A 21,144-nucleotide genomic window follows, 5' to 3' on the forward strand; every position below is an offset into this window, starting at 1 on the left:
ATCAAGGAGTACCTGGAATGTACACCGATAACTGCCAGGTGGTACATATGAGTGGTCCAGACTGAGTCTCTCTCTCTCTGTCTCTGTGTTCTTTGCTGACGTGTTTTTAAGCATAGGATTTTCAGTCATTCTAAAATGAGGTTTTTAATTGGGGAAAAATGAATGTGGGGTGTCAAATTCAAAGCCGAAGTCAAATGACATAGTTCCTGTTTTACAGTACATTGTTTGTGTATCATAACTATAAGTATAGACATGGCTCTTTAAGAATTGATACTGGGTTTATCTCAAAGTCATGAGGATTTTCTTTTCTACCATCCTACACTGTACAGTTGCTTCTCTCCGGTCCTCATTTACAGTACATAACATCACAAGGACCTGACTTGAGCTCCCAAAGGCCTGTATTTTCTTCAGGTGATGCTGGTGGAGCAGGAGGCCTAACTCCTTGAGGGCTACACCTACGCTCATAGTGTATGGAGTCACATCCATTTTGTGGCCTTGACCCTCTAAGGGGTGTTGCTATTGGATTAAGGGTGAAGGTAATCAGTGACCACTGTGACACCAAGGTCCACAAGCAGATAACATATAACAGTTCACAACCTCATAAACAGAAAGCAAGACATGGAAGCACCAGCTCTGCCATGTTTAACACCATGTCAGTCCTGTGTGCAAAAGGGGACAACATTGATTACATACCCACTGGTCCCCCATGCAGCCCACTAATCCGAGATGATGGGATTAGGGGTGCATCATTTGGTAAGTGCAGAAAAAGAGCCAGATCTGACAACACATCATCTGGCCTTCAAAATGTTTAAGACTTAATCACTGTCATCCCACTCAGAGGGCTGTGGATGAGGACAATGTTCTTGTGGAGTGCATCAGGATGCCCTGTGGTGGCTCCACTCCCGCTGCACTGTAGGCTTGTGTGCTCTGTATTGACAGAGCCACGCCTTGTGAGTGCCTTCTGTAATGAACAAACACCTGCTGTGTCAGCCTGATGTTTGCTGTGCACGAAACACACTGAGACAAAGCATGCACTGGTCAGGGCTAGGAGGAGCACTACTGTAATGGATGGAATCTCAGCAACTCATAGGCTCAGTTTTGTCATCTGCACAAAATTTAATAGTATCTTTGTGCTGCTGTCATGGTAACAGTGTTAAACACTGATGTGGAGTGTATGTGGGAAATCTGTGGAACACTGAATTTCCATTTCAAACAGTCATTTATCAAAGACCTTTACTGTTGGATCAATGCACAATTACCATTTGACTGTTCATTCATTCATCTTCTATACTGACCATCCCTTTCGGGGTTGCGGGGGGGCTGGAGCCTATCCTAGCTGTCAACGGGCGAGAGGCGGGGTACACCCTGGACTGGTCGCCAGTCGATCACAGGGCAACATACAAGACAGACAGGGCAATTTAACCTAACATGTTAACCTAACATGTTTAACCTAGCATGTTTTTGGTCTGTGAGAGGAAGCCAGAGTGCCCGGAGAGAACCCACGCATGCACGGGAAGAACACGCAAACTTTACACAGAAAGGCCCGTCCGACCCGGGGATCGAACCAGCGACCGTCTTGTTGTGAGCCACGCGCACTACCTGCTGTGCCACCGTGCTGCTGGGTTTAACTGTTTACATTTTCAATTTCATGTTTTTAGGGCTAAAAAGTGTATACAGTCAATTTAGCAACTCTGTTGGGCTGTAATAAGGCACACCAGTGGTTTGAACTAAATGCTAACATCAGCATGCTAGCACACAATGGCACTACTGACAGGCTGATTTTTGAAACATCTTATGTTAACCATGTTCACCATCTTGGGGTTAGCATATTAATATTTGCTAATAAGCGCTACGATACAGCTGAGATGGTTAGGGCATATGATTAGTTTTGTTGGTATTTAGTCAGATACTAAAGCAAAAATTCAATTAGAAATTTGGACATGATGATGGCGCCGTGAAAAGTCAAGCGATCCCTAAAATTACAATGAATCCTGAGGAAGACATGAATGTATATTATATATTCTAAAGGCCGTATTTTGTTATATATAGAGTTATTATTTTAAACAAACCAATAGGGTAAGCAGGCCACAGGAAGGCATGAGCCCCCTATTCTGCCTCTGATTGGCTTACCCTACCCTAACCCTAACCAATCATCATTCCTCATGCCTAACTAACGCAACCAACAAAAGCAACCAGGACTAGCCAATCAGAGGAAGAGTACCACCATTGTCGACAAAAATTTGGTGACTACACACCACTGCATGATGCGGCTGGGAAATGGGTATATGTAAATGATGGAGGTCATATACCTGCGTATACCCTGCACTACACCACTCAAAGGCATTGATTGATATGGGTCAGATATTTATTTCTGTGTGATCATCTGACACAGATTGTGTGCAAATAGAGAGTTGGTAGAAGTGTTTGTTTTCACATATTATTAGCACAAAGGCAAAACATTGAAAGTCACCAAATTAAGCAGCGTCTGTCATTTCGTTCGCCTTTCATGTTCCGCAGGAAGCCATACATCAAGACCCGGCTGTCTCACAAAGAGAAAAATCAAGTGGCTCAATACAAAGCACTCTTTCCCTCTATTAACATCCCTCAGTCTGAGCCTGAATCATAGCTTTATTCTTGATGTCTTCTTGTGACTGAGGAGCTGAACTGCATAAGCTATTCATGCTGATTTTCTTAAAAATATGTGCTGGTATAATTAGCTACCAGTTAGGTATATATCCATGAACTGGATGACCAGCATCATAAACATGCTTGGAGTGGCAGTGCTTTTGACTATAATGAAAATGTGTCTTTCCTACTGTAGCAGAAAGCAAGAAAAGGCATCACAATGTCCCAAATTATGTTCACAGTCATATCTTGCACAACGAATGAGAAAGGCCTAGCTGAACACACACTAACAGCACTGTAGATCAAACCCAGCACAGTAATTTCTCTCTACATCTCATCACAACTAACTTCGCAAGTAATTTATTAAATGTGATCTGTTCCACCATAATCATGCAGCATTCGTATTTCAGGCACAATCGAGTTGATTTGCAGTACTGTGTATCAGTGAGCATCTGACAACATCTGCAAATCATTTGTGGTAAGTCCTAAAGTTCCTCATGAAAAATGTAGCTTTAATACTGATTTCTTCAGAGGGCCGTGAAAGAGAGGCATTTGATTGTTGGGGGTTGAGAGTGATGAAAGGAAGAGCATGACTTCTAGGTTTCGGCTAATGGAGCCACTCATACATAACAGTTGTTGTGTAATCATGGCATTTCAGCATCTATTATGGATTCAGTATATATAGACTTCCATCTGCTCAAATGTTCTGGAAACACATTAGATTCACTTTAATCTCTCTGTCCAGCAGACAGCAAATTATTTCTCCCACCAGAACATGAGCAATGTAATCTCTTTGAAAGCCTAGATGCTACAGGAGGAAACAAACGTGAAGACTGGAGCAGTCCTTGAAACGTATGAATACATACGGATTGCTCATGCTCATGCTCACGCAGTTACCTGAATGTCTCATCCAAAAGTCTAGTCTAATACTTTCCTGCCATAATTACTGATGAGCTTTAAACTTTGGGGACAACATTTACAAAAATGAAAAACCAAACAATATAATTAAGTTGCGTGAGCTAATATCTTCTGTTTCAGTTGAATATTTTTCAGCTGTAATAATATAACAGCATTGCAGCTAAGACAAATCCTTTACAAAATACAACTAAATTTAATAAAAAGATGTGGACTAAATTCTTCAGTAAAGGGACTGATGCCGATGAACATTGCTGGATCTTCTCACATTGTGCTGTTATTGTAACAGTAGAGAAGCTGAGGTTTTAAAGCCTTTGACACAGGGGACATGAATTATGCAGTTATTTACAAATGATCAGAGGTGAAGCCAGCTTACTGGTCACATGGATCAGAAACACTCTTAGAAATTCACCAATCAGAGCAACTAGATATGTCCATTTTTAGCCCACCCTAAGGAAGCCTTGCTGGCAGATAACAAATTGCCTGCAGGTAGTGTGCCACCTTTGTGTGTTTGCTTCGCCAGGGTGTCTGTGCGCTGTATTTTACACAGGAGCTGTGTTACTCTGTGAAGTGTGCTTTGCCCAGAGCACAGACAATGGTAATACATGCTTCTGAGTTTTGCTGGCAGCATTTGCTCTCCACATGGGTTGGCATTTGCCACACGTTCACCATTGGGATTGTCATCAGTGTATCAGATCCTCTTAATGCCGCAGCCCTGCTATCCAGTAATCCATGCTACTGATGTCTGTATGTACAGAGGCAGAAGATCAGTCATCATCACTACTGCAACAAGTGTGTAAATAATCAGAATATAGCAGAATGTTTGCACAATAAATGTATGTATTTCTATTGTTTATCTAGCAATGAGCCTTTTATTGTCGAGCAGTTTCTGCAAGACCTTTAAATGATCATTATCTTCAGATATTTGGTATCAGTACTAGTTGAGTCAGGTTTTCAGATTGTGTTCATCTCAAGTTCACTGAGATCAGTGCATCTGAGTCTGTATGTAAAATAACAGATGTATCACAATTATATTGCAATCACTTGCATTTATCTAATGTACCAAAATTGCACTGAATCATTGAAAAGGTGAATGTAAATACATTTTTGACTGTAGTGTTTTGTCTTACTTTCAGGAAATAAAATACACTCTATGCATATTTTATCCCTCAGCCTTACACACACGATGAATGCATTTCCTACCTCCTGTTTTCAATCCTGCATTAACCAACAGTCTCCTTCTCCTCTCTTACTGTCACATTGATATGTTGTAGTAGATATAGTGCAGGTCTAGCATCCAGCAAAAGAAAAAATGTCCTAAAACTATAAAAGTGGGATGTAAGGGCTATATTAGTGACAAATTGGTTGAGGTGTTTTCCACATGCAGTAATGGCTGATGTCAACTATAGGGTCAAATTAGGGTCGAATCATCCCTGCCCAACACTGAAATACCTTTCTTGAGAACTTCGGAATTTGCATGTGAAGCTAACTAAACATGGCGACACTTGAGCAGGCTGCTACATATTGAGATTTTCATAGATAAAGTGACAGCAGCACCATCATGAAAGCTTTTCATTAAAACCTTCTGTTGTTGGTTGTGTCTGCATCTGAATATAAATTCCCATATACTGTCCCTGCCGCTCACATGTTCAGGTGCATCTCACACATTTGTGGTGTGACCTATTTATGCTCTCGTCCATATGTATTGAATATGTGACAACTTTCTTGTTTTTCACACACAAAATTGCATGGCAGAACAAGTTTCTCTGCTGCTGAAAGCTCTTAAATTAAATCCCCACTGAAATAGATGTGACGAGCTGACGCAACTCAAGGTACACACCACTTTGGCATATGAAGCAGTCCAAAGCTTGGCACGCTTGACATCATAGTTACGGTTGCTAGGTTATTATACAGTTGCTATACATAAGGGGAGTCAAAGTAAGAGTCAATTAACACAAGCTTTTCAGAATGAGACATCCTCGCTGAGTTAAGTGTTATTTGCAGAATAAAATCTGTTATATATGTTGAATGTTTTGTTTCAAATTTCAAGCAATCTGGTGATATTTTTGTCACTAATTGTTCCAAATGTATTATAAATGATCTCATCACTGTTTGATTTTCCCTGCAGTGTTGGGTCATCTAAAGGATGGAGATACTGGACAACATGGGCAAGGAGGAGATGAAGCTGGAGGGATCAGCAGCTGTCACAAACAGCAGCATAGATTACGCGACAAACGTCACCAACATAACCTTTTTCCCCTATTATCAGCATTCTCTGTATGTGGCTGCCAGCTACATCCTGGCCTACTTTTTCATCTTCCTGCTGTGTATGGTGGGAAACATATTGGTGTGTCTCATTGTGCTGGAAAACCGTCGTATGCGCACAGTCACCAACCTCTTCATCCTTAACCTGGCTATCAGTGACCTACTGGTGGGCATCTTCTGCATCCCTACGACACTGGTGGACAACCTCATCACAGGTACTGCCCTGTCATGCATCCTCCCCTCTGCCACAACTCCTTACTGCCACAAACACGCTGCAGGAGAGTCAGTTCTCAAAGGCATGTTGAAGAGACTTTTACAGAGTTGTGAGAGACATTTTGGCTACATGTCAATGTTTGACCAGCTTTCATTTGATACTCATGATTACTGCTGCAGTGGAGCAAACAGGTCACATCTAACTATGATGCGCCAACGTGCATGTTAGTCAGGCCTCCTTTAGCTTTGGTTTAATTTACCCTTCTGATATAGAAAAAAAGCAAAGTTACAGTAGCAAGATCATACACTATCACAATTAGCTAATAGCTGCTCACCACATTTCAAAAACCACTGTAACAAAACATGTCCAGCCCCCACCTCTCTGTCCTTATGAACTAACTTTAATAGGGGTGATACATAATTGAATATGAATTATTTTGTGTGGTAATTTTAGAATTTAATATTCTGAACAATTGATAATAAAAAAAGCAAGAGTTCATTACAGACAAAGTTAAAAATTATGTTTTATCATTCATTTAATTCATTTGTACTGTTTTCCTGTTTTATTTCTCACAATTTCATTTCTATTCTAATCCCTGATCTTAATGTTTGATGCTTGTCGAAATTTATTATGTGTGCAAGTCATTGAAACACACAGAGTGGGAGGTGAACGAGGGGCTTTTGGTGCTATTCAGCATAAGTTGTTTGTTATCATTGCAAACAGTGCTTTTAGGCATTCCATGTTTTCTTTTGTGTCTGTTAGTCACATGATACACACAGGAGTTAGTACTTGATTGCATAACCATTGTTTTTGATGACTGCAGCCATGCGTCTTTGCATGCTCTCCACCAGCTTCTGACATTGTTCTGCTGTCACAGCAGCCCATTCCTGTTGCAAAAATTTAAACAAATTTGCTTTGTTTTTGGGCTTGTGGTTCTCCATTTTGAGTTTGATGATGTTCCACAGGTTTTCACTTGGATTTAGATGTGGTGATTGAGCACGCCAAGGCATGGTTCAAATGTTCTGGTTCTCCATCCAGGCTTTAACTGACCTTGCCGTGTGGCGAGGGGCATTGTCTTGTTGGAAAATCCAGTCATTCGAGGCAGGAAAGAGTTTTTCAGCTGATGGGAGAAGACTGTTTTCAAGAGTAGCCTTGTACGTGACCTGGTTCATTCACCCTTCACACAAATGCATTTACCCTGTTCCACCCATACTGAAACAACCCCAGATCATCACCGATCCAGCCCCATGTTTTACTGTAGGGGCAAGACAGTCTGGTTTGAAGGCTTCTCCAGGCTTCTTCCTAACCAGTAAGTTGGCTGGAGTGGGCATCAACTCAAAATTGGATTCATCACTGAAGAGAACCTTAGCACAATCATCAACAGTTCAATCCTTGTGATCCCTAGCAAAGAGTAACTGGGCCTTCCTCTGCCTTTTGTGGATGAAGGGCTTCTTCCGTGCCCTGTGTGACTTCAGACCAGCTTCAAGTCGGTTTCGAACTGTCCTTGCTGAACAAGTCACAAGTCGCTGGAGGTCTGACGACGATTCCTGACACAGGAACGGATGAGTGCACGTTCCTCTCGTGGGGTAGAAAGATGTTTCCTGCCGCGACCAGCTAGCAATTTGGTAGTACCATGTGTGGCTTGTTTTTTCTTGGTGTAATGAACGGCTGTCTTGGAGATCTTCAGTTTTTTGGCTACCTGTCTCTCACTCATGCCAATTTCCAGCAGTGCCAAGATGGCTGCCTTTGTGGCTTCACATAATTCTTTTGTTTTAGGCATTATGTTAGAGCTGACAACTTTTGAGTTGTGCTGCGGCTTGAATGTAAGCAGGAAACCACTCTAGGCCTTTGCATGTGCAGTGCTGCTTATGACATGAAATGGCCTCTTATATACCCTGGGAATACAATTAAGCTTAAGCATGTCAAATAGGAGATAAAGTCTTATGGTATCAGCTGCATTTTTTTGTTGTGTTCACTGTATTCTTCGGGTAATATACCTTTAGTGGTATCAGGCATTAAAATGAACAAGAAATTGAAGAAAACAAGTGGTCTAATAATTTTTTCCATGACTGTATGTGTAATCATCAGCCAGACACACACGCTGTAGATACCCTTTTTTTTGGTCTCACATCACCCTTGACATTGTTTTCTGGAACAAGATTTGATACCACAGAGCTGTTGGCAAAGCAGGCTCACTAATAACTGGTCCTATAAGTCATGCACATACTTCAGTGTTTTTCTTGAGGTTCTTGAGGCCATGAAGTTAACTAAATTGCATTCAAGATCTTTGGAAGATATAGATAGACTAGTAACTATAAAAGAAATTGAAGATGCATTAAAAAGCCAGCCCGGGCACAGATGGCTGCACAGACAAATTCTTTATGACCTTTACGGATTGAATGAGATCAATCCTACACACCTGGAGGGAAAGCAATAAATTGTGTGAGACCCAAAGACCTGACAGATTTGTAAGCAGATTTGTAAGCAAGATCTTGTTGTCAGTACTAGCTAAACGAAAGGAGTAAATTATCGCAACTCTAATTCAGTTGGATCAGTCAGGCTTTATAACCTGTTAATACCTAGTAGACAATTTACTTTTAAACATCATGGAGTAGAGTAAGAGAAGAGAGCACATTCGTCCAGTGTTAGCTGCTCTGCAAAGGCTACTTGGGACATTTAGAATTGATTGTATAGAAAGCCATTAATGGACTAGGACCAAAATACATTGATAAATCCCCTGTTCATTATCTACCTATAAGAACACTGCAATCATCTGCTGCTGGCCTATTGGAGGTTCACAGCAACAGCTGAAAGAAAATCAGCCATGCAGCAATTGTCAATTACACCCCAAATCTATGGAACATATTGCCTATTGACAGGGTGCGAACTACGTGGGAGCCAAGGGGAGCTTGGCTCCCCTTAAAGAGACATGAGCTCCCCTGAAAACAGGATTTACGAAATTTTGAGGGGTCTCTAAAATATTGCCAATATGCTATTTTTGCTATGCATTCCCATCCTTCTGTATCGCCGTTGTCATCGATCATGTGTTTAAGTAGGCAATTATTGATGTGTGAGTCATGCATGAGGTTGATTCACTCTTATAAAGATACCGGCTTGCATGTTACCAGTGAAGTGTGCACTGGTGCACTGTACATAAATCAAACCGAAATTATATTAATATTAACTGATTAGTATCCAAATGCACAATCACAGTAAGTCCTCTCCTTGAGGCATGCGTAACAACCCCCCTCAGGGAAGTGAGCTAGCTGCATATTTTTATATGAAAGCGTGTCTCTTGACTTTAGCCTTCAACTAAATATGACTTTCCTGATACAGGCCTGAAACGTTTGTCCTTTCCTCACTTTGATGCACTGCTGCACTTCTTTTTAAAATGTTATATTTTACTTGATTTTATGCAGTATAGGTAATCTATTTTTAACTTACTATTACTATTATTGAGTGGTTTTATTTTCCGTCTCATGTTCTACATTTTCTTTATTTTCTTTTTCCATATTATTATCAGGTGGGTTCTGTTCTGTTCCATCTTATTTTACATCCATTTTCTATTCTTGTTTTTGTTCATTCTTCATCTTGTGAAGCATTTCTTGCATGTGATTCCCTTGCTGTATAGCACATTGATCTACGTTTCTTGTATGAAACGTGCTATACAAACAAAGTTGCTGAAGATTATAGTTTTGCCATCTTTTATATCCAGATTTACACTCCTGATCAAAATTTTAAGAGCAGTTGAAAAATTGCAAGAATTTACATTTTCTTAAGAAGGTTCTAAGTAGAGCTTCAAAATACAGAAAGGAGAAATGGGAGTGAGACAAAAAAAATTTTGAGTAAGCAATTTATTGCAAACAAGTATTAAACTGAAATAGGCTGTTCATCAGCTGATCAAAAGTTTAAGACCATAGCTCAAAAAAAACCAAAAAAAACCCTAAAATAGAAATAACATTTTCAAGAAAGGACTCAGTAATGAGTAGCTGCGCCATTGTTCTCAATGACCTCAAAAATTCATTTTGGCTTGCTTGATGCTAGTGTTTCCAGGAGGCTAGTGGGAATGTTACTCCAAGTGTAGAAGATGGCCTCACAGAGGGCATCCACTGTCTGGAACTGGTGTCCATTTTTGTAAACTTCCCTTGCCATCCAACCCCAAATGTTCTCAATTGGATTTAGATCAGGGGAACACGCAGGATGGTCCAAAAGAGTGATGTTATTTCTCTGGAAGAAGTCCTTTGTCAGGCGGGCATTGTGAACTGCAGCGTTGTCCTGTTGAAAAACCCAGTCATTACCACACAGACGATGGCCTTCAGTCATGAGGGATGCCCCCTGCAACATCTCCACATAGCCAGCTGCCGTTTGACGCTTCTGCACAACCTGAAGCTCCACTGTTCCATTGAAGGAAAAAGCCCCCCAGATCATGATGGCGCTCCCTCCACTGTGCCGTGTAGAAAACATCTCAGGTGGGATCTCCTTGTCATGCCAGTAACGTTGGAGCCATCAGGTCCGGCAAGGTTAATTTTTTTCTCATCAGAGAATAAAACTTTCTTCCACCTTTCAATGTCCCATGTTTGGTGCTCTCGTGCAAACTCCAAGCAGGCAATTTTGTGCCATTGAAGGAGACGAGGCCTTTGAAAACCCTTCTCTGGCAGACGTCGTCTGATGGTTATGGGACTGCAGTTGGCACCAGTGAAAAGCTTAATTTGGGCTGAGGACTGTCTTGACGGACAGCCAATTGGATCCTCCAGCTCAGGGCCGGTGAAATTTTTTTGGGTCTACCACTTGACTTTTTTGTTCCATAACCCTCAGGCTCATTTAAGAAGTTTAAAATGACTGTCTTACTGTGTCCAACCTCAGCAGCAACGGCACGCTGTGAGAGGCCTGCAGGCCTTGAGTTTGACATATATATAGTAAAAAAAATGCTTTATCCTCTCCAGTTTGCTAAAACTACAGCACCCCAGCTGTTTGCTGGACCTTTTTTTTTTTTTTTTTTAACCTATTTTTAAATATGTGTATCTTCAGTTTGGACCAATGGCCCTATGGCTGAGAGCAACAGGCAGACTGAGCAACTGGGACAGGACTGAGTGATGAGAGACACAATTTGTTTGTCACTGTTTGGTCTTTTCATTGGATTTTTTTTCACAGTAAGAAAATATAGATGATTTGCTGTCTTATCATTTGAGTACCCTATAATGTTTCAGCAACCTAACCATGAAGTTGTGAGCCAGAAGCAGTGTACTGCCCTCTGGAAGACTTATAAGTAGTGCTGTCAATTGATTAAAATATTTAATCGTGATTAATCTCATGAATGTCATAGTTAACTCGCGATTAATCGCAAATTAATTGCACATTTTTATCTATTCTAAATGTCCCATTAATTATCATTTTAATACTGTTATCAACATGGAAAAGTGGATAGGCTTGCTTTGTGCAAATGTTTTTTATTGAAAACAGCAACGTGTAATGTTATATTTTACACTAACATTCTCACTTTGAGCAGTCATTCACATTTGAAGCAAAATCTCACACAATTTAACACTGTCAACAAACAGATGACAAAATAAATAAATACTTGGTTACAAAAAAGCCCCTTCAACAACGCTTTCTAAGGGATCAAAACAGGGTGATCCAAAATAAATTTACAAAGTGCTCATCATTGTAAACTAGGACTCAGCCTATAGTGCAGTTAAACCATGGCTTAAACTTTCATTTCTTAAGTTTCCTCTGAACATACAAGCAGTCAGACTATGATGCTGTTCTGTTTATTCACCAGAGGCTCATCAACCCAGCCTCTTATTTCTCTTCAGAAAGAATGAACATTACTTGGCTATGGCTGCAGTAAGCTTGTTCTTAGTTGCGGTATCCATATGTCCATATGTCTCTGTTGAAAGCCATCCATTGTCACCTGACAAGGAGGAAGGAGGAATTTGCATTAGCCGTGTGTTTGGCCTTTTTTGTAACGTTACTAGCAGTGACCACAGCTTATAAAAAACTATAAGTTCACTAGGTCACAAAGAGCGCTAACCGCGCGATAAAAAAAATGACGCCGTTAAAATTGATTTGCTTTAACGCACTAATAACGCAATATTTTTGACAGCACTACTTATAAGTGAAGTTCGTAACATCCTCCAAAAAAGGAATCAGAAAACAAGACAAGACATTTTTAACTCATTGAAGTCAGTAGTTTATATGAAAATATGGGAGGTGACGTGTTTCCCTGTCGACCCCTTAAAATAACACCTACAACAGGGCTACCCAGGTTATGATGGACGCCTGTGCTGACACGAAAGGGCCTATCACACATACTTTCTGTATGACAATTAGCAATTAATCCTCTGCGAGCTTGCAGTAATGATGGCGGTAGTAGTTTTTGAAACACTAAGTCTTCGATTCATTGCAGAAGTAAACAAAAGCAGGCTGCTCATCTGGCTGACAGCTGTGGATTTTGTTGGCTAACTGTGGCTAATGCAAGCTAATGCTTAAACTCAATTAATTAGCTGAGAGGTTCATCTCCAGCTGACATGTCCATGTGACACATTGTATAAAGAGAGGCCTATAAAAGGGTCTTACATATGTGCTTGATATGATATAATGCTGAAAGGCTGAGGCTAAAGCTACATGTCCCTGGTATAAGATCAGCGTGTATGTATGGTTGCAGTGTTGTTTGTGTATTTTATGTTCTCTCCACATAATGGTATTAAAAATAAAATACAAGAATAATAAAATATAGGCGAATTAACAAGCTACACGTAGTTGAGAAACAGAGCATTGCTCCTCTCAGAGCCTCATGGACACCACAGCAACATTCAGGGAAATGCAGTTTGTAGGTGGGGTTTAGCAAAGGATCAGTTGGGACATCAAACTTGTCCCTTCCTGACAATATTGATCTTATGTATTGATTTTTCCTCCCTGCTGCACACCAGCATACGGCATTTAGGACAGAACGGGGTAGGTTATTTCTAATGGTACTCTGAGTCAGGGATTCTGTTCTGAACTGTGTGATTTCATAAACAAAATGATAATTATACCCCTTCACTCCATCTGCTCTCACATCAAAGAGCTATAGATTGGATGGATCTTGCATCCTTTGCTGTACTAATGTGTGGAGTTCACACCAGCATGCAGCACATATTTTTTTCTCTGTTTTCACACATAGAAACAATTCTCAGTCTGTCATTGGTGTATGGAATGGCTCTTATAGTTTCACAGCATTGCCTGAGATGTTGATAATAATGATGCAGTACCTCCACAAAGGGAGAGAGACACAAAAATTGAACCATAAGAATCCATATCAGACACACAATGCTGTTCATCACTAATCACTATCTCCCATAGCTGATCTGAACGGATTTGAACTAGCTTAAAAATAGACTGCATCAAGACCATGAGTAAAGTGGGAAAAGATCATTGGAAGAAGATATGTGATACATGCAAATCAATATTTTTTTCTGGTGTGAATACAAGACAACACATTACATGTACATAAAGAAGACAGATGAGAAGAGGAAGCAGCATGAAAAAGGTACCAACTGCCGCTACTCCATAATTCCAAGAAGCAATTTCTGTGACCTTGTCAGATGAAATTCCTTTAGCGACAAAAAAAGGAGAATATTGTGAGCAGAAGACTCTCAGGTGAAATCTGAGTGGTACTAACACTCCAAAATCATGTTTTCTGTGTGATAGTTTTGTGAAAATGAAAGCGAGATGTGTGAAAAGAACCAGGAAGTCTTAAAAGTTTAGTAAAAGTCAAAAATGTTTTTTCAGAAGTTAAAGCATGACTGAAACCAGCTTTTTGGGATTTTTCCATAAAGTTGTTCTATGTTATACTTTCATATGCTGATTGTTGCCATTTTTAATTCTATTATATTCAGTGTTGGGAGGAACATGTTATAAGGTCTAATGTCACTAGAATTCCACTACTTTTGGTTGTAACTAAAATGTAAGTCTTGATCTTTGCAAACAACAAAGTTAATCAACAGTATGTTTGCAGTTGTATTTGATGAACCTTTGATGAGAGGAGTTATGGAACTGTGTCAACTGAATCTGTCTCCAACTCAATAGCCAGCATCTCTATCAGCCTCTACACAGCGACAAAGCACCAATTATCTCTGCTCTCAGCTCTATGGAGCATGTTGTTCTATCATTTTGATTCAATCTCACGACTCTTATCAGTGTTGTTTCCAAAAGCAGCACACCTCTGCGCTTAACACACTTACAAAAAGGATTGGTGTGACTAGCCTGTCTGTAATCTATCAACACATCCAAATTTCTGATAAAAGAAAGCACAGCTGTAGATGGCTGCATTTGCAACTCTGTATGGCAAACTAAATGAATTATTAGAATTCAATTTAATTCATTCAATTCAGTACAATGAATTATTATAATTCATTTGGGCATATTTGAAAACAGGAACACCAAATATACCTAGAAAAACTATTATGAGGATCCTCAAAACTATTAAGCACTGCTACAGAGAAGTGAAGTGTACAGAAGCACTGCATAACATAATAGTGGTGGCTGTGATGTATGTGAACTATTCTTGGAGAAAGGTCAACTTTCCTAACAAATCATAAGTTGGTGTACAAAGGCCTGCATAACAACCGAGTCATTGAATGCATTTAAACTAATTGTAACATTCAGTAAAAACAGACTACGCTTTGACAGTATGGTGGTGTCATGCATGCTTTTGACCACCACATTATACCTATAAATAGAGCTATATTCACTGCTATAGTTCTGCTACTTCAGAAGAGTGCAACAACAGATAGTCAAAAACTTCCTTCCACACAGGACTTCACAATATCACCTGTGTCAAAAAAAAACATGGAAATATCTATTTTCTCTTTTCTTCTTTCTTATGAATGATGAGAACTAAACTCTTAATGACACCCTCCATTGGAATAACTGATGGATGTTTGTTTCTGCTAAGTTCAGTGTCATGCATCAATATGTTATTTGTTTTCTGTTGCTTTTTGTTGACAATATACATATTTATTCAGTTGGTTGTATAAATGGTATATGTTACTTTATTTTTCACAAACATACTGAAAATATGAGAGCATTCAAGAATTTAGCTGCAGTGAATTTTACATTAGCCATTCAGATTGATGTGCTGGGTAATCCAGATGTTAAAAAAAAAAAAAAGAAAAAGAAAAAAGCTGTCAACCACGAACCAACCGACCAGAAAATGTGCATACAGCTCTGTAAAAAAAAAAAGTACAAACATCTAAAACTTTTGTTCAGACTGTAACCAATGAACAGAATGGACGATGACTGTAGAGTGAAAAGTATCATTTAATATACAGCCACATCCTAAACAACACTTACATACATGAGGATGATGCTCATTTTTTATGTGGTCATGATGAGCTTCATGTGGAAAGGGAACTCTTCAGTTTCCCCTGCTGTGCTTTCTGTCATCTGCTGATGCTCTATAGGGCTGAGTTGCTATAGTAACACCGTAATCATGAGCATAAACCTGCTCATCCCAGTTGAAAAAAGTGGACTGTACTTCAATAAAAGTATCAATAACAATGTTGATTTAACTGTATAGGATTGACAGGTGCCCCCAAAAAATGTAATTGGAATATTTTCAATATGTAATATGTGGCTTTGTGCATACAATTGTGCAATACATCTACATGTCTGCCTTTAACGTGTCACTATTCTGTGACACGTTAAAGGCAGACATATAGATGGAGGTCTAGAAAGAATGTATTGTCCTTGAAGTCTATTGAAGTCTTTCTATGTGTTTTCTGTGAACACTGTGAGCATGTGAGCCCCTCCTGGAGTGTTTCAGAGAATTTGGGCATTTTGTGCAGACCTGATGCCTCCTGCTGATTTTTCTGATGACACATTATTAGACACTGACAAATAGAGCAGATTGAGTCTCACATTCGTTGGTTACCCCGGAGGTGGATGTAACATAATGACACAGTGGGATGGAGCCACCTACAGCACAGGTATGCAGTGGAATTTATAATCTCAGACTCCGACGACTTGCATTCTGTTTATCAAGGCATGCATGATGCAAAGTTCTCAAGGCATTTACTTTGAAGGGATTGGCACAGCAATTTGTCAGCAAGTGAGTTTGTAATAAGATTAAGATTTTGAGTGCCATGTTTTACTGTTTTGCTAATTAATTAATCAACTAAACAAATAACTATCATGAGGAAACTAAGTTGGGTGCCAGTCAACACCTGCTGACTTAAAACTCCTATTCAATATTGGACACTAGAGGAAATAAAGTCACACTAGTACACAGTAACTCACTGAAGTTACTGAAAGCAGCTAGGTTATGAAAAAGTCCCAATGTAATGCTGATATCACTTTTGTTCACAAGTTCCTCATAGTTGCTTTAAAGCAGTTAATGTTATATTAGCAATGGGATGCTGCTACTGATGACCGTACAGAGAATTATCCCCTGACTCTGCAGCTCCCCTCAGCTCTACAGAATATTACATCATCTTTTAGCTCATTGTTTTGGTTTTACAGCTTTTTGTTGTTTGTTGTTTTGTTGTTTTGGTTCACGGTCACCTCTCTCAGTGTCATTATGGGGGTTAGTAGTGACTGCTCTACTTGCTCTGCACCAAAGAGCAAAAGCTGTAATATTATGTAAATATAAATATGTAGTAAAATATGTTAAAAGATAAAATATTATTCTTATGGTCTTTAAAGGTATTTTTGAGAGACTACACAGTAACAGTCAGTATTACCATCCTCTGACTGTCTCCATATAATGTCATCCAGGTATTTATTGTAGCAGCACAAGGCAGAACTTAGCAATGCAACGAAGAAAATTGGTGTATCTGTATTTATCAGGGTCATGTGGTGAGCAGCTATTTTAAGATAATGGTTTCATTGTATTATTTCTGCAGTGCATGCAGTCTGAGTGAGCAACCATTAAATGAGGTGAGGGAATCAGCATCAGAAGCACAGAACGGCTGCCGCAACAGACAGAGTTAAGCATATCTTACTATAATATTAAACACTACTATCATATTTAGCATTTGTTTGATATTATTATTATATTTTCTACCATCTCAACTGTTAATGACAGTATTTGTGAGTATTCTGAAACTTTAATGCCAATCATTTCATTGCCTTTGTTGGCCTTTCACAATACTGACTGCTGCTTCTTCACTTCTACTATATTCTTTTCTATTCTTTACTCTTTTTCATTACTATATATTTTTGCTGCTTATTACTTCTTTAGTTAAAATTTTGACTGAATGTTTTTGCAGGAAATCCTGCAGTTTTACTGTGGCTTAGGAATGGGTGCTGCTATTGTCATTGTGCTTGCAGAATTTAAATACTACATTATTGTTTTGCACTGTTTACAGATTGTTGCTGCAATCAGCAATCATGCTCCAGGCTTCTTCTGCATGACAGTGTGTAGGGGAATTAGGAAGCTACTATATTATTTCATAAGCTTTGCTATTCTGCTGCAATTGTCCACCACCTTGAGGTCAACATTCATGTTCAATTTTTTCACAATGCCTTCTGCAGCAGTCTATCATGCTCTATTCAAGTAATTTTCCAAGGGTATATTCAAGACCCCCTTTCTGGTGTGCCGGGGATGATGGAACAATCACTAATTAGAAAAAAGGGGAGTAAGGTGTGAAGTCACAGGTCCTAAGCTTGTCCCTGCCACAATGTCATCACTCTGTAACATATTATGCATGTTAAAGATGTCTGAAACTCTTCAAAGAATGACAAACGTCCCTGTATTAGTGCCACTTGCTTGCATACTACTCTGTTGAGTGTTTGCCATTTTTTCAACAGGTTGGCCCTTTTCCAACACTGTGTGCAAGATGAGCGGCTTTGTGCAGGGAGTGTCTGTTTCTGCATCAGTCTTCACCCTGGTGGCCATTGCTGCTGAGAGGTTAGTGTATGTGGTTTAATATGCTAAGACTAACCTCTGGGACACAATGAACTCAGGTTGGTTGATTTTAGTCATTGTCATTTAGGTAATTTCTGAGGCAACAATACTAAGATGCTGCGAAGCTGCATCTAGGTACTGTACAGCGGTGCTTTGAGCCAAATGCTGATAGCATGCTAGCATGTTCAACATGCTGATGTTTAGCTGGCATAGTGCTTACCCATGGTTGTATTGTAAGAACTGACTCAAAGATACCGCACACTCACTTGCATAAAGCCTCTAATGTCTGGGTTTGCTTCGGCAGACATTAGTGTCTCTCCTGCAGGCCCCGCCTGAGTGTCCCCACTCAGCCCATAGAAGTAACACTAAGATGATGTCACACAAATAAAAATAGCTTTTTTGCACTCTGAAATTTTTGCAATTATATGGAAAGAGTAATAACTGACCTTGTTTATAGGTGGAGGTGTGCTGTCAGTTGTAACAGTTCAGTACAACAGTTGTACAGAAGTCTCTTATAATCATCGTATTTGGTATCTTTTGCGCTGCCCAATGTTGTACCACGAGTGGTCACTGGGACAAATTGGCAGCAAGGCTGCGTGGCTGTGCTGTGTCCAGTTCTCTAAATACATTCATGTGTTTAATTTAGCATGCTAACATTTGCTAATTAGCTCTAAACACAATTAGTTTTGCAAGTATTTGCAGGCACTGGATAAAAATTGAGGAATCACCAAGTTTAATACAATTTATCTGGAGGGCAACATGGATGTCTGTACCAAATTTCACAGCAATCCATCCAACAGTTGTTAAGACATTTCACTCAAAACAAAAAAAATGCAGCTCATAGTGGTGGTGCTGCTGAAAGTCAGGATCACCAAAGTCAGTATGATTCATCCTGCAGGGACAGTGAATTTCTTTTACAAAATTTCAGCTCAATGCATTGCAATGCAAGATATTTCCAACACTGCCCTGCCCAGAGCCACACCACTAGCATGGCTCAAAATTCACCTTCAACTTCGGTGATTGCAGTTTCTCACATAATACATAATCACACAAGTGTTTGCTTGCTTTACTTTCACCCACTGCATTTTTTTGACTACTGATCAAACAAAACTTGAAACTTTAAAATATGCCTTGAGGCTCTGTTAATTTGAGATGAGAATTGTTCCTTATTTTAAAAACTTTAAAAGATTCATGGAAAAAATAATTGGAAGATCAGTAATTATGCATGTATGCATGTATGTATGTATGTACGTATGTATGTATGTATGTATATTTGTGTGTGTCTAGCCACAGCTAATTAGTGGCAGTGCTCTTTTTTACTCATCTACTGCAGGTTTCGCTGCATAGTGTATCCTCTACAACCCAAGCCAACTGTACTTGTTGCCAAGGCAGCCATCGTTTTAATATGGGTGTTAGCAGTGGTGATCATGTGTCCTGCTGCTGTAGCACTGACTGTGGACAAAGTTCCCTTCCACTACATGGTGTACAATAACGACTTCAATCACACATTCCCTCTGTACACCTGCTACGAAAACTTTGCCAACCCTCAGATGAGAAAGGTCTACACAGCGGTTCTGTTTGTGCACATCTACCTCGCGCCCCTCACCATCATCACACTGATGTATGGAAGCATCGGCGCCAAATTGTGTTCCACTGTGGTTGCGAACAGAGAGCCACAGCAGGCCAACGCAGCAGTCCAGGTTGGGGGTAGAAGGGGTGGTCAACCAATGATATCCCAGAAAAAGATCAGGGTGATAAAGATGCTCATCCTGGTGGCTTTGCTTTTCATGCTGTCCTGGTTACCACTCTGGACCCTAATGATGATGACAGACTACGCAGGCTTGGACAGGGACCAGCTGGACCTGCTGACCAGCTACATCTTCCCCTTTGCCCATTGGCTGGCTTTCTCCAACTCCAGTGTCAACCCCATCATATACGGCTACTACAATGAGAACTTTAAGAGGAGCTTCCAGGCTGTGTGCAAGTCATGGAGGAGGATGGCCAGTTGGGGCAAGAAAGAAAGGTCTTTGCAAGCACCTTGTGGAGGTACTGCTGTAAGAGATGCCACTATGAATCACAACCATCTTGTCTTAGGTCTGAGAAATCGAGTCCATAATGACAACAAACTCACTGACATAGCAGAGGTGAATAGGAGTGCAATGGTTGGGTGTGTGGTGGTCCACAGAGAGAGAGGTAACGGTGAAGAGTCACTGAGGGTTAACTCATTGGCAGCTTCGGTGAATCAGGCATGGGATAACTGAGTGTTCACAGTGAAACCGAGAAATTAACCACACAAAGCCACAGTATATTGCATTGTAGTCCACAGGAAGAGAAAATTGGAATCTTAGCAGTGCCTCATCTTTAATGTTAAGACTTAAAATTGCTAATGATCATTCTCAGCCAACTAGGAAAAGCACAAATGACACGATCAGTGGTGGCAGATGCACCTTGGGGGTTTCTGTATTTTCTGACAAAATTCCTTTGCTGCAGATTAGCATAGTATTGTACACATCCCTACCACTATAGACACAGCAGACATGAGTGCCCCATTGGGCTTCACCTTGGAGTCCAAAGAGGGCAAGGAAACACAATCCTTGGACAGCAAAGCAAATCCCAAATCAGCCCAACATTTAACAGCTGTTGAACTTCCCCAATATATGTTGACCTGAACTCATTGCTGGCTTTTAACCAATGACAAAAGTTAGTCCAAATCTACGTTTGGATCTTTTTTGCCCATTTAGTTAGTTTAGTTTAGTTTAATTTAGTTTAGATTAATTTAGTTAGTAAATCAACATATTTATTTCACACAATAACATGGTTAAGATAAAAACTACAAGTGCCAATTTCACAATGGGCGAACCTCAAACCTCCAACATAGATGATTAAGGTTAGCAACACTTGTCGTTACCACTCTCCTCTCCCTGTCAGCAAAGTGACTGGCTGAGCATGTGCATGCATGTGCTGGGAATGTGGAGGCACAGAGAAAGTACAATAACATAAGCCTCCACATACAATGTCCTGTCAGTATTGATAAGGTTATAAAAGCAGATAATACTGAAAATGGACATACTGTAGTTTTAGACACAGTTCAAGTCCCTGCATGTCATTCATCTCATTGATTTGTATTTTGCGTTCAACGTCTGAAAAGAGTGACATCCATCATATTTCACTGGACTTCAGTGGTGGTTTAATGAAGGGTCACTGACATGCGTTTTGCTGCTGCTGTAGAAATCTCCTC

General features: G+C 40.0%; 1 protein-coding gene across 1 annotated transcript; it reads left to right on the forward strand.

Moving 5' to 3' along the window:
* Positions 1-5,686: 5,686 nt before the first annotated feature.
* npffr1l2 (neuropeptide FF receptor 1 like 2) lies at positions 5,687-20,167 on the forward strand. Its single transcript, XM_070965451.1, has 3 exons — positions 5,687-6,020; positions 17,810-17,909; positions 19,240-20,167. The coding sequence occupies exons 1-3, from the start codon at positions 5,687-5,689 to the stop codon at positions 20,165-20,167; spliced, it is 1,362 nt and encodes a 453-aa protein (XP_070821552.1).
* The last annotated feature ends 977 nt before the right edge of the window (positions 20,168-21,144 follow it).

This window comes from Chaetodon trifascialis, chromosome 6, assembly GCF_039877785.1.
Source record: "Chaetodon trifascialis isolate fChaTrf1 chromosome 6, fChaTrf1.hap1, whole genome shotgun sequence".
NCBI lineage: Eukaryota > Metazoa > Chordata > Actinopteri > Chaetodontiformes > Chaetodontidae > Chaetodon > Chaetodon trifascialis.

Bases quoted from the DNA above. Each gene is read 5' to 3' on its own strand.
- npffr1l2 (XM_070965451.1), top strand. From the start codon at position 5,687: ATGGAGATACTGGACAACATGGGCAAGGAGGAGATGAAGCTGGAGGGA. The intron at 6,021-17,809 runs GTACTGCCCTGT...TTTTTTCAACAG, and splicing joins GGTGGACAACCTCATCACAG to GTTGGCCCTTTTCCAACACT. The intron at 17,910-19,239 runs GTTAGTGTATGT...CATCTACTGCAG, and splicing joins GTGGCCATTGCTGCTGAGAG to GTTTCGCTGCATAGTGTATC.